The sequence below is a fragment of the Orussus abietinus genome, unplaced genomic scaffold (genome assembly GCF_000612105.2).
Source record: "Orussus abietinus isolate OABI.00-Male unplaced genomic scaffold, Oabi_2.0 scaffold74, whole genome shotgun sequence".
NCBI lineage: Eukaryota > Metazoa > Arthropoda > Insecta > Hymenoptera > Orussidae > Orussus > Orussus abietinus.
Window position 1 is genome coordinate 407,647 of NW_019395987.1, and position 13,941 is coordinate 421,587.

The 13,941-nt window shown below is 52.5% G+C and overlaps 1 protein-coding gene across 1 annotated transcript in view; it reads left to right on the forward strand.

Annotated features, from left to right (window-relative positions):
* The first annotated feature begins 8,877 nt into the window (after positions 1–8,877).
* The window catches only part of LOC105697225 (zinc finger protein 608), a 69,288-nt gene continuing 64,224 nt past the window's right edge, over positions 8,878–13,941 (forward strand). Inside the window, exons 1-2 of the mRNA XM_012420355.2 lie at positions 8,878–9,255; positions 9,700–11,185. Of these exons, the coding sequence (XP_012275778.1) occupies positions 9,047–9,255; positions 9,700–11,185 (1,695 nt within the window). The 5' untranslated portion in view covers positions 8,878–9,046. The remainder of the gene's footprint in view (positions 9,256–9,699; positions 11,186–13,941) is intronic.

A 13,941-nucleotide genomic window follows, 5' to 3' on the forward strand; every position in this document is an offset into this window, starting at 1 on the left:
AAGAATCGATCAATCGCGATCGGTCGATCGATCGGCGGAAATTGCAGCGCGGATTCGAAGTTTTGCTTTGATCGCATCTCGACGCGCCCGGCGCATCTCTGCGTGTTTTAGTGCGTCTCGACGCAACGCGCGGTGCGTCGCGACGCGCGTCCAAGCGAGACGTGATCGCCGACGGCGATAAGACAACGTGCCTCGCGGATGACAAGGCCGATAAGAATCCTGACAATGGCAGCGATGACAATTAGAGGCGCGATAGCGCGTTCCGAGCGACGTCGTCGAAGCCGTTACGCCTACGTTCACGCACGCACCCGCTCGCCTCGAATATCCATTATTCCTCGCTCTCTTGGAATAAATTACGGAATGATAAAAGGATCGTAAAAAGCGATGATTAATGCAGAATTGTACTAACTAATATGACACGAGCTGTGGAAAATATCTGCAACAATATTAGATGAATACATCGTTTAAATCGATGATAGATTACAGCAAGATGGATCCTTCCCGGACCAAACAAATCCATCTTTAATTTCCTCGCTCATGCCTATTCAATCGAAATATATATTTCATATCGGCGCCAAGGTTCCCTCTAATCGGCATAAAAATGCCCACATTTAGATTGCAAATAGCGGCAGAAAGTTTCTTTTGCCCTAGCTTTTTAAAGTTCAATCATGCCGAGGATCCACGAGTGGAAAACACGATACGTAGGTATACATAATGCGCTAATAACAGTTGCGCTTTCCTTGTCTCGCATTGTCCGTGTGTCAGGCATGCAAAATTGCCCCTGGCATATCACGTTTCTTCGGTTATACAACCTCGTCAAATAAAATTCTCGTTTACCCACGGAATGACATTTATTAATCAACAAACGCGCGCGAAGGCACGGACCGCGTACACACGTTCTAACCTCCGTTCCGGCGAAACGCGCTGCCGACTGTAATTTAATTGGGCCGCAATCATTGCGATTTTATGGGGCAAATTGACGTTAGAGCGAGATCAAATAAAACCGGCGAGTCTGGTCACTTTTTTGCCCCGATACGCCGGCATCCTTCCAATTATTTTCCAGTTACGTGGGCGCAGGTTTATGCTCCCGAGACCTCGTTCGAGCTCTTGTGCCGATGTGTCCTTATCGGATGCGCGTTTGATTGTTATTGGAACGCTTGAGACAACGGCGTGTGAAAAATTGCAGGAATTGTTTTTTTTTTCTTTTTTTTTTCTTTTATTCTTATGCATATCCCGGACTACCAGGACATTTTCATACGCGGGTAATACTCATTCCTAGTCACGTTTGGATTTTTCTACGTAAACGATCAGGCGGGGAATACGAAGGGGAAATTATCGGGGAAAGTACGACGTCCCTGTCGCCGGGACGAGGATAATCTTCTGAGCCTCTTGTTTGTAATGCGCGTGATAAATATTCATGGGGAGGGAAGTAGAATTTATTCGAGTGACAGGGAAGTCGGAGAGGTCGGGAGGGGAAAAGTGAGGGAAGCGATATTCCTTCCCTCTCGTACCTCCTTTTCCGCCCCTTTCCTCGGCCGAGGCCGCCTCGTAAAGGAGAGTCACCGCGTGATAGACGACGCGGATAAACCGGCAGCTTTTGCGAACAAAGCTGCCACTGACGCGAGCTTTTCTGCCCTCCTTTTGATCCGGCGGATAAATTCCCCGCGAGAGGGCGGAAACCCCGACCTCCGCTCCCGCCGTCGACCCCAACCTCTCCGAGGCTGAAATTGCGCCGCTGATAAAAACGGTCACTCCGCCGAATAATTACCGGCAGACTCGCGGGATTTATATCGCGTCGGCAACACGCGGCATGCCGCTTTCAACTTATGAAGGATCTATCCACGCCCGCTTCCCGCACCGAAATACGAACAATGTTTGGAGAAATAGGGTAAAAAATGCTGATAAGTGAAACGTAAAGTCTGGTTTTTTTTTTTGGTTCAAATGGGTATTTAGTTACGAGTCGGCTGTGCAATGTAAGGTCGGATAATTGAAACCGTGGTCGAAACGAAATAATTTTGAGCAAATCTATGTTCACCAAATTGTTTCAAATAGCATCGTTAATAATGGAGCAATATTTGTCATCCAAATTGAAAAGGTAGCGTGCCGTGTATACATTTACACCTAATCGCTGTACTAATGGTGTGTTAGCACGTAGTATCATAATTTATTACTTAACGTTGACGTTTTGCCGAGATGAGGAAAAAGTAAAAAGGTTTGACTTGCCCGAAATATTGATAATACTGGCAAACACTTGACGAGGTAAAGCTATGAAGTGACATTCGATTACATCCCTAAATGAAAAACGCGGTTTTAACCCAGTGATTTTAATTATTCCAAATGAAACGTTTGCACTCTGGCGAGTTTAGCCGAATTTTTTCCGCAAAGCACCGAAAGCTCCAATATCTCCCCCTTTGACAGTTTCGCTTAATTATCGATTTCTAATCAGTCGTTTCGACTCGTTCCGGTTTTGGCGAGAAAATCGAGATCTCGAAGTGAAGACCCTCCAGAAGCATTCATCCAGTGTCACTCGTTTGAACGGTACTGTAACATCGTTCCTATACTTAATACTTCTCCTCGACAATGATTTCATAAATTCAAATTAAATAAGAAATCAAACCGACATCAGTTTTTATCTGTAATCTCATCTCTGAACATTACAAATATACGCTAATATATATTATAATATACTATAACATACACTATATAAATATACTATAATATACACTACTCCACCCAGAGAAGAAGAATCGTCTCCTGGGTTTCGTCAATCCAATTTCACGATTAATTCCGTTAATGAATCTCTCGGTGTATCGGCGCAGCGTTATTCCACCGAGTGTTCCGCCAGCGTTTCTCCTTTCTTCAATGGAAATATCAAACTTGGAATCTCTCCTGCATTTGAATAATTGGCATCCGCACGTGGTCTCTGCAGCACACGGAGGCCGGCAGTTCGAAGCCGCGAGAGCATCTGCCGCATTGTGACTTTCGGGCTCTACTTGTAGGTAGATGCACATACGAATGCACTCTGGGTACGTACGTGCACGTGCGATCGTCTCGTGTATCGTCCCACGTAGAAGGGAGCCCAGCTTGCGGACATATGGCGTCCGAGGCGGCCTTTTTATTCCGCTGCCGAGTCTTCCCTCCGTTTTCATCACGTGCCGGCCCTCTAAATAAATATCGTACTTTCATTTCCATACTTTGCCGGCCAGCCTGCCCTTTTCCTCCCCTCTCGCCGCGGTTTCGCGTTATCCGTTGGCTCCTTGCCCTCTCCTTTTTCGTTGGCCGACTCGCCTCCTCCCGAGGTGGGTGACTTAAATCACTTTTCAACTTTGCGACGAGCCCTCGAGCTGTCCTTTAGAATCTACTGCCCTTCCTCTTTTTGCCGACCCTCTTCAATATTGCGCTCCCTTAGGAGGAGAAACCAACGAGGCGACTGGGTAGATTTGCCGGGGATTTAACGCGGATTGGGGTGAATGATTTTCTTTTTAAATGCGAAGTTTCCGACAGTTCCACGAAGAGTTTTTGGTTTCTTGATTCTTTGACCACATCTGGGCTCGCATTAATAATGCAGGAGTGGATTTAGATACTCCTTCAAGTTTTATTGTCTGTAAAAAGCATTGAAAAAAAAAAAAAAAGAATGTGAAAGCTGCAGGGAGAAATCTGTGCACTTCGTCGCCGCGTTACTGAATTAATCAGAAACCGTGTAACATGCATGAGCGTGGAATAACGCACATGGTATGAAGTTATATTTTATTCGTTCCGTAACGTGTACAAATTTGTAATGTTATTAGGAGTTACGTATAATGAAGGATGAAGGAAACGAAACCTTAAAATTACTCATATGCTTTCTGAATACATCCTGTCGTATCCATGTGTCTAAACGGTACGAAAAACGTCTAGTATGAGAGTCGCAAGATATGCTAAGAAAGAAAACTCTGTACACCCTTGGTACTTTGAGGAAGATAAATGCCGACGCGCGAGGACTCATCTTGGATCTCGTCCTCCAGGAGAGCTCGACAAGGATCAGGATGCTTTTGACTTCGGGGATGCCTAAGATACTCAAGATATAGAAGTACCAGGGACCGAAGGGGTTCTTCTTCACGAAGTAGGCAGAACAAGAAGCGGCATCGGATGATTTATGGACGTGGTGCGTTTAGAGCTCAGCCGGTTCTCTGCTAGGAAGGAAAACAGTGGGCCCTTCGTGGATGACAATGCAATTTATGCTCCGAGTGCATCGCAAGAAGAGGAGTCAGAATGCGGATCGAAATCGAATGCGAGACACCCGATAGACCGCTAACCTCGAACCTCTTCATGGATTCTTTGTGGGTGAGGGTTTCTCTTTGAGAAGCGACCGCGCAAACAGTCCGAGGTATTATGCTCGCTCCAAATTGCACCGATCGTATTTCGCATTTGCTCGCACGCATTCGAGGGGATGCTCTTGGATTCCGAGAATTCCGCTCGCTTCGAGTCCTCCGAATAGCAGTATAGAGGATAAGGAGGTACTTTGGTGGCGTTCTACTCCCGACTTGAGAGTACAATAGGAATCGCGAATTCGAGCCATCCAAGCTTGGCACCCGTGATTCGATTCGAGCCTCCGTTTCGTCAAGAAAAATAAAAGAAATCTCGTTCGAGCTACGCCCACGTGACGAAGATTCATCGACGATTCGAGTCATCGAGCGCAGTTTTTATTCTTTTCCAGAAATGCGTTGCTTGCAAGGAGAAAAAAAGAATCGTTTCATACCGCGAAACGCAGAAGCAAAGGGTTATTTCGGGTGCTGCGCCTTGCGCAAATCGGCTATTCGGAGATCGTTGAAAAGTTCCGAAATCCGCGTTAAATTTTAACGACCTCGCAGAACTGCGCGGAGGAGAAAGCGGGATTTTTGATGCTGATATTTCGGCCCAGCTAACGACTCGGTTTATGCCTTCGTGTTTTTCGTCGCGTACATTATAGCGGACGTTAACGTATACGCGCGTTTACGTGTGAACGTTGCGGAGCGTTACGTTACGCCTACTCAAAACTGCCCAAAATGTCCCCCCCCCGGGGGAGGGGGGGGGGGATAAGACGGCGAGACGAGACGAAGCTTTATTAAAGCTCGGGGACACCGAGTTGCCTCTCGGAGCAATTATCGCGGATGAGAGCTGGTTCCTCTCGCGACACTTCGGATGCTGCGGATGCTGCGGATGATGCGGACCTCTCGGATACGGAGATCGCTCCGCGTATGCCGTCGAGAGATCCGCAAGAAAGTAAACGCGTTTCTCGGTCGGCGGAATGCTTTCTCCGTCGATCGCTCGGGTTAAGTCTCGGGGATTCCGCGGGGCACTCGAGGCACTCCGCGAAACGGGAATTACCCTCCAATGGCCCGTTATTACCAGACGTAATCGCGTGTTGATCTCCCGGGTCTCTGCAACTTCCACAATTCCCGCGGTGTATGTGTATCCACGGCTTCCAAGTTACTCGCGAAGTCGACCTCTCGACGTGCTTCGTCTCTTGGCGGCGTTTCTTGCAGGTCGGTCAATGGACTCGATCTGAACTCAGCGAATTTGATCGCTCGTGTCGTGGAAAGCTGCTAAATATATATAATATAAGTTTAATACAGTGGTAAATAAAATAAGAAATTTCGTAAATAATGCAGAAGACTTTGGCGGGGGGCTCGTGTACTCTAAAGCATCATTTTCTTCTATATTTTGTTTCACCGAAGGAGTTAAAGGAAATTTGAAAATGACACTTTCTTAATTTTCCTTCACCTCGAGAACTCGTTTCTTATTTACTCTGGCATTTATTCATTTCACGTGGTAACGATTAGACGGTAAAAAGTAACATTATTCATACTATCGAAAGGTCTCGTGGAAGTAAATGGCAGGTTTCTTATGTTATACGTTAACACGACTACTACACTCTCCGAAACGAGTTCCAGTATGAGCTTCCCGAGAATGCCTGCATTTTGTCCAACTAATTGGCTGAGAGTATTAATAACGCAGTCTAGTTTTTCTACAGACACCACGACGATTATACGTAAAGTCTATACTTTCCCGCCGTTACGGCGAGTCATTCCGTTTCGTTTAAAACTCGTATAAATTGAGACAACAAAAAGGCATGCAAATGCGAATCATCTAAGGAGCACTTTCTTTCCCGGTAATGTACCCGTGGTTTATTTACGAGTCATGTCACTTACAATTACCGACGACTGTTTTATTTCTCGCCTTTGTTCCGTATCTTCTCAAGCAATGTTTACTTTTCATTTAATATGACTAATTCGATTTAAATCGCACCGACTTCGACCAGCCGGATATCCGGACGTACAAATATCTCCAGATAAGAGGAACACCTGTCGCGCTTTTGGGCGTTGATGGATCCCTTTGAATGATAGCGCTCCGTTAACGGATCGATTCGTGCCAACCTGTTACGCAACTCGGAGTAATCAACCCGCAATGTCGGCTTTCACTCGAAGAGGCGGTGTCGACGACAATTATTGCTATCGGTGGTCTAACGTCAAGATGAAATAATAAGTAGCTGCTACGGAAGCGTCACTCGTACCGTTCGATGGCCTATACAGAAGCTATACATCCTCCATGCATAACGAGTGCACCTCGCGGCTTAACGTGGCTTTACCTTTCCTCGCTTATACTTGCAAATAAAGAGACGGATCGATTGCTCGTATAAATAGGAAGGCGGATAAGTCGATAAATAGGTGGACCATTACACCCCGGCCTGCGCTACTTATCGCGGAATTCCTCCGTTCCGTCCGCCGCCTCGGCAGAATTTCGCGTGTTAATCGATTACCTGTCGAGGGTAAAAATAATCTTAACAAGTGGCTGAAAGTGCACACCGGTTAACGACCGGCCATGAATTACCAGAATGTCAAGGTTTATTTGCTGAACTAATGCGTGCCATTAGTCGCTGGCCGATAATAAGTTTCTCATTAAGTGGGATAAATTCGTTAAGTTTGCGCGGTAGTTTCCATTATTTGGACATTTTATTGAAGTCGAACGAGTCTTTCATTTCGGGGGGTATAAAAATTATTGCTTTCCCTTTTTATACGTCAAAAGTGAACCCCGGTCTTCGCTTATTCTTGCCTTTTTCGCGGGTTTCTCGGATTTCGAGATTTCCACGTTTCCTTTGAGAGTACCTACAGAGCTTTCCTTTATGCCGCGAATGCACTTTCAAAATTGTTTGAATGGGCGATCGAGGACGAGTCGATCGTAAATCTCATGTGCTAATCGACGATTCCGGAGATTTGACGGCCCGTCGGTTTACAAGGGGTCACTTTTCGCTGGTAGGGGCGCGGTGTCTCGTTTAGGTTTCATTTTCGAGCTCCTTTTCGTATCTCGTTTACAAATTGGTATTCCCACTTAGTAAGGAATTCGTGTCAGAGAACGATTAATTTTACCGGTGGCATTTTGGCTCCAGTCCAAAAGCTCTCCTCCACGGCAAAAGCAACGAGCTTTCGAGTTCGCGAAGGAATCCTAGCTCCCGCACTTCCCCTCGTCGACTTTTCTCAAGATCGCGGTACAGGGTATGATCGATGTACCTCTGGTATCTGCTACACATTTACCGACATAACCGAAGACAGGAAACGTCAAACGCTCGATGTGCCGGGAACATCATTAGTCCACATTATCCACCGAGTTGTTTCTCGAAGCCCCTAAAAAGAGAGAGTCGAGAAAACCGAACTTTTGGAAACTTGCCACGTGGGGTCGTTCGACGTTTCCACATCTCGACAAAGAGACCAAAATACGTGTCAACTTGCGTTACTGCGAGAGTATCTACCCATATCCGCGTAATAACTTCAAACAGTCAGCTTCACAACAGCTTAGGAATCTAAGAACAAAGGAATTAGACATTTTGAAAGAGCGTGATCATGTCATTCAATTGTATCGAGTCTCCGTAATTGGTAACTAGTCACCTAAAATGCGCTTTCAGACGTTTATCCAGTATTTAACTCCTTCGTTCGATATGTTAGTCTCGAGATACAAGGAAATCCTTAAACATTGAACTTAACTTTCGGGATAGATAATCGTTTGCGAAATACCTGGAAATCGTATCACGGCTGATTCACCTTTGTAGACCGTTGCGCCACCGCGGAAGATGCGCTCGCTCATCTTTCATCGTCGTGGGTTCGCATTTTCCTCGCGTTCTTTCTTTCCCACCCAACCGGAGGATGTAGAGCTTTTATTTCTGGCCCTCGGAATGGACGGGTCTTGCCGTAACCTGCGTCAAAGAGCTTTAGCCTTTTCCGTCCACACCCCGCGAGACCGCGCCTTGAATCGCCGAGGGTACCCCTTGAACGCACAAGGGAAAGCTCCAAAGGGAAAACGCGGCTTTGATTCACCCTCCTCGAGGGAGGCGTTTAGCAACCTCTCGACCACGCGTCAAATCCTCGCGCTCGAGTCGCTCGAATCCATCCGCGAATTCTTGGGTGACCCAAACCTTGGGAACCCGCGAGAGGGGACGAGTCCTCCACCCGGCACCTTGGCGAGGCGTTAACCGGCTCTTTTATGGTTTCAGATCGAGCAGGCTCCGGTCGAGCCAGGAGGCGAGGACCGGAAGTTCGGGGCCGGGATTAAGGATCCGGCCGTTTCGTGCAGACAAAGTGCAGTGGGGTTAGATGGGAATCGATCGACGGATCGTGGGGTGGCCCGACGGGCCTTGTAGGGTGTCGTGAGTGGTTCAGCGGTTGTATATGTATATGTATAAATTCCGGAAGCAGCGGGAATAATTAATACACAGTGGTAGTGGTCGGTGAATGGGAGTCGTCGGTCGAGGTCAGGGTCAAGGCCGGGGTGCACCGAAGGTCTCGGGGTCGGGGGCGAGGAGGTGTCGCACCTCCCGGGGTGGGTCGGTCGGCCAAAGGGGGGGAGTGATGTGTCCGATGGACGGCGGGCGTAGCGCGGGCGGAGGTCGGGGCATCACCGGGTCCAGGAACGCCGAGAAGACTCCCGAGGGGTACAACGACGAGACGCGGGACGACGCGGCGGTTCCGTCGCCGGCGAACACGCGGGGAACATCGCCGAGCAGGCTGGCGGGCACGGGGGTAGCCGTTCCAAGGGCATGGCGACTACGCCAATAGGCGGTCGCCTCCCTAACGTAAGCCACCACCACCACCATCACCACCACCATCACCACCATCACCACCATCGCAAGGGAGCCGCAGCCCAGGCAGCGACCTCGGAAGTCGTCGGCGGTAGCAGCGAGCCCCCGCCGTCGACGGGATCGGCACCGGGACCGGGAGCGGCCCCCTCCAGGAGGCACGGAACACGGTTAGGACGTTCTTTCCCCTTTTCTCTCGCGGGTCCGGTTGCTCCGAGTCGGAGGGGCCTCGTTCCGGTTGCGGGCTCCGAAAGCTCGGAACGAGTCCCCTTCGCGCGGCAACGACCCCTTCGGATGTCTCTCTTTGGCCCTGCTCGAGGGCTCGTTTTGCTCGGCTTCGACCGAAAGCGGTTCCGCTCGTTTCCGAGGGCAGAGGCCCGCTCCTCCTCGAGCGAGGGCCTCGCTGCCCGTTGGCGGTCGAAGCGAAACGCGAAAGACGGTGCATGGTTTTCCGTCCAGGGGCATGAGTCGATAGGGTAATCGCGCGCGGAGCCTCCCGCGGGAGCTTGGGCGGGGCCTCTCGAGGGCCTCGGAGTACTCTCGTCCGTCGCCCGCTCGGAGGGACGGGCCGAGAGGCACTCGGCCCAGATCTTGACCAGACTTTCTGCACGTAGGGACCATCGGGAGGAGAGCAAAGGTCGCGGCGAAAGGTGCGAGAGGTCGAGCAAGGGCACGGAGAAAGCAGGCACGGTGGCTGCTAACGCCGGGGACGGGGACACGGGCGCAACGAGCGCCACGAACAACTTCGAGTACGACGACAATGAGTGGGACATCGGCATAGGGGAGCTGATAATCGCCCTGGATGCGGACATAGAGAAGACGAGGGACGAGCGATCGAGCCTGGCCGCCGCGACAGGCATGGCTTCTACGCCTGCCCCGGCATCGACCACGAACCCGGCCCAGCTACAGAGCAGCGCGACCTCCTCGACGACGACTTCGAGCTCCTCCTCGTCCTCCGCGTCCTCCGCGTCGGCCCCGAACGGGACCGTGGGCCCCGGAAGCGGGTCGAACTCGTCCTCCTCCTCCTCGTCGTCCTCTTCCTCCTCGTCCTCGTCGGGCGGCTCGAGCCCCGGCGCGGCCTCCTCGGCAGTCGGCGCAGCGGCCGCAGCGACCGCGAGCGGCCCGGGCGCCGCCGCCGGCTCGGCCCCCGCCGCCCCCGGCAGCGCGGGCGCCCCCGGCCTCGGCAGCGGGCCGGCCACCCCCGGCGGGCCCCCCGCCAAGCAGCAGCCCGGCGCGGCCGCCAACGGGAACCCCGGCAAGATGGCCGTGGAACATTCGGCCACCGTCGACAAGGGCCTCAAGATGAAGATCAAGCGAACGAAACCCGGCACCAAGACGAGCGAGGCCAAGCACGAGATAGTCAAGAGCAACGAGCTCAACGGGACGGTCTCTTCGGGCTCGTCCTCGTCCGCGCAGGACGCCGCCAACCCCGGGGCCGCGGGCCCCCAGGCCGCGCAGGCCGCCCAGAACGCGGCGGCCGCGGCCGCGGCGGACCTCGTGGCCGCCGGCCCCGGCGGACCCGCGGGCCCCGGCGGACCCAACGCCGGCCCCGCCGCCGCCAACGCGGCCCCCTCCAAGGGCAAGCCCCACTCGCCCGCGGGGGCGGCCGCGGCCAACGCCGCCCCGGCGCAGCCCGCCACCACCACCTCCAAGCGTGGCTCCAGCGGCCACCGGCGCGACAAGACGCGCGACAAGCACGACAAGCCCCCGACCACCCACGCGCCGCCCCCCTCCCAGCAGGCCAAGCCCGAGATGAACGGCACCGCGCGACCGCCCCCAGGGCAGGCGCCTGCCGCTGGCCCCCAGGGGCCCACCCCCGCGGCCACCGCGCCCCAGCAGCCCCAGGGCCCCCCGCCCGGCTCCAGGACCGGCTTCCCCGTCTCCCAGGGGCCCGGCCCACCCGCTACCAGCGCCGCTGCCCCCTGTCCCCCGCCCAGCCCCGCCAGCGCCACCGCTGCCGGCTCCGCCGCCAAGCCCGAGCAGACCAAGGTCGCCGCCGTCCCCGGCCCGCCGCTCACAACCCCCGCCGAGGAGGCGAGGGACACCGCCGCCAGCCCCCCGCCCGCCAAGAAGCTCAAGACCTCCAACGGCGAACCAAAGGTAAGCGCCCGGGCCCCGCGGGCCCCGGGCCTCTTCTTCCCTTGCTCGTCGCCTCGCGGTCTCCCCGCCGAGGAGGGACCCGAGAACGAGTCTTTTCGTTTTCACCGTGCCCACGTTTTATGCTACGCCGAGTCTCTCGCGGGTGGCTCGTCCGGGGTGGACGCGCGCGGAGTCGTTGGCGCCTTGACATACTTCGGCATTTCGGGGCCGTTAGCGAGGTGTGCTTGCCTCGATCCGCGCGTTTGTCCGGAACGGAATGCTTTCCGAGATGGCGACTTCTCTTTTACGCGTTTCTTTCTGTCGATCCTTTTTCCTCTTGTCCCGGCTATTTCCGGCACCGGGACCGGCACGCGTGCGCACTGCTCGACGCAATCGCGGCGGTTTGTCTCCGTCGGTGACGCCGACAAATTGAAACGACTCTGCGACATTCCTTAACGTTGTCGAGGGGGCTTAAGCTTTCCTTAAGGCGCTTTCTTGGCTTCGCGGGGACGATTCTTCTGCTCGGGGAAATTGTACGTCCACGTCCCTGTCGTCGCGCGTGTAACGACGTCGACGCATATTAAAACCTTGCGGACGGGGTTCGCGAACGGACGATGACGCGAGCTTGCTAGGGAAATTGTTTTCTCGAAGCCCCCGAAGAAATCGCTCCTCGTTTCTCCGCTAGGCTGCCTTTTCGTAATTTATGACGATCCATGTATACAATTTGGAGAAACGTTTTATATTTCTATTTACCTCTTATGTATAGAATGACCCTTTCATGTCACCTTAAGGTGAAATATTGATAAAACTTTTATTCAAATTGTCCGTACCGAATAATTTGAAACTTCATCACGAGATTTAGGAAGCCCTAAGGAAGAACGTAATGCTTGTGAAATTTCATTTTTAAAAATAATTTCTTTTATTGAGCTCAGACTAAAACCAAAATCATATTTTTCTGGGGGGTAAAATGAAATTTCACGAGCAACGCGTTCTTCCTTAGGGCCTCCATAATCAAGTGTTAAATTCATTCGGTGCACCCAGTTTGGAGAAAAGTTTTATAAATATTCTTACGTTTATATATATAAACGTAATTTTATATATGTATACACACGCACACACATATAAAATGACCCTTTCGTATCATCTTAAGGAACAAAGCGAAGCCCGGCTGAACGTTGCGGGGACCTCTTCGTCCGGAAACGAGAATCGATCGTAACTCTTGCCCTCTAAACGCACCTCCTCGCTGGCTTTATCGCGAAGCCGGCGCGGAGCGCCATCGATCGACCCGCCTCTATCTTTGACGCGTGGAGTCAGGCCTCGTGTTGTCGGCCGAGCCGGCCGCGGCCCTTTGAAGTCGGCGCAAGCGAGCCGTGAGCCTTTGCGCGAATCAGGCCTGACTTCATTCAGCCCCCTTCGGTTCCCATTTTGCTCATATCGGCGCGGTATCGATTATAGCTCCCGAAGGTATTCCCGACTACATTTGCCGGCCGAGACTTTTGGAGAACTCGCTCGCATCCCCTCGATATTTTCCGTCCTACGTGGAACTTTTAATCCTAGGCCTAAGATGAGCTTCGACGTAATCCAAATAACGGTAACTTCTACGGAATTGAGACTCCACTTTAGAACTTAAGTGGAAGATATTTCCACTTCTCCCTGCGGGTCTAAAGTGGGAGTTAATCCGCAATAAGTAGAGCGTATAAGATCGAACGTAGGATATAAAGAGAGAAGTAGGACCGAAAGAATTCTTCCGCAGGTTCAGAATAGGGTTGAAATTACAACGGAAGCGGACGCTAAAGCCCTTTCCTTTCCGCGCCGCCATTTTGCGCAAGATGGCGGCGCGCGTGGATTTTAACCACCGGGTAGGAACAACCTGCGTGGTTTATGTATCGTGCCCGAGGGTTTTATTCGTCGATTTTGTTATTTGGTCCACTGGTATATATCGGCCGAGGTCTCGGTACGTTTATTGTTATCCACGTAACCGGAAATAGTCGCTAGGTATAAATAGTTCTCGCGGTTAATCGGGAGCTTATCCGATAAGGAGGGGGGGGATCGGGGCTCAAATTCGCGCTTACCGAAAACCGAGCTTGGAAACGCCATTGCCAGCGATCTCGAATTATCCAATAGCGAACAAGTCCATCCTACAATTAGTCTCAATGGCCCCGGCCGGCCGAATATAGTCCGCACAAGGGTCGAATTACCGGAATCGGCGAGCGGATCTCCGTGTTCCGTGTTTACCGTTGATAAAAATAGCGCCCTCGCCCCTTGCCGCCCCCCGGCATCCACCTCGTTTGCCACGGCGAATGGTGATTGCGCGCAATGGGCGCCCAAGCGGCGAGGGTCTGTCGATGTAAAAAAAATTTGTCATCTTTCACAGTAGCGTTTTCACCACATTTTTTCCACGTCAATTTCCCACCCCGGAGCCTCCGGCTTTCCGGGGGTTGGCCGCGGTGGCGATGCCGATGGCGAGGACGAGGGTGAGTTTCGCCTGTATGCGGCGTCGTTGATGGTAACGGTGCGGGGCGGGGAGGACGACTCGGGGCTGGGGGAGAATCGCGTCGGTACAAAGTCGGGGCGGAAACGGTGTAAGTGCATCTTGGGAGTGTTGGTGGCTCGTAGCTAGAGTAAAGTTGAGGGGGAGGGTGTGGCGAGGGGAACGTGGCTGGGGGGATGTCGCGGCCGGGGCGACGGGACGCGGGGGTGGAAGCGCCCGGGCGGAGAGGGGGTGGGTGAAATCAATACTCTGCGGTCTCCGCCCCCGGGGGTACATGGATGAGTAC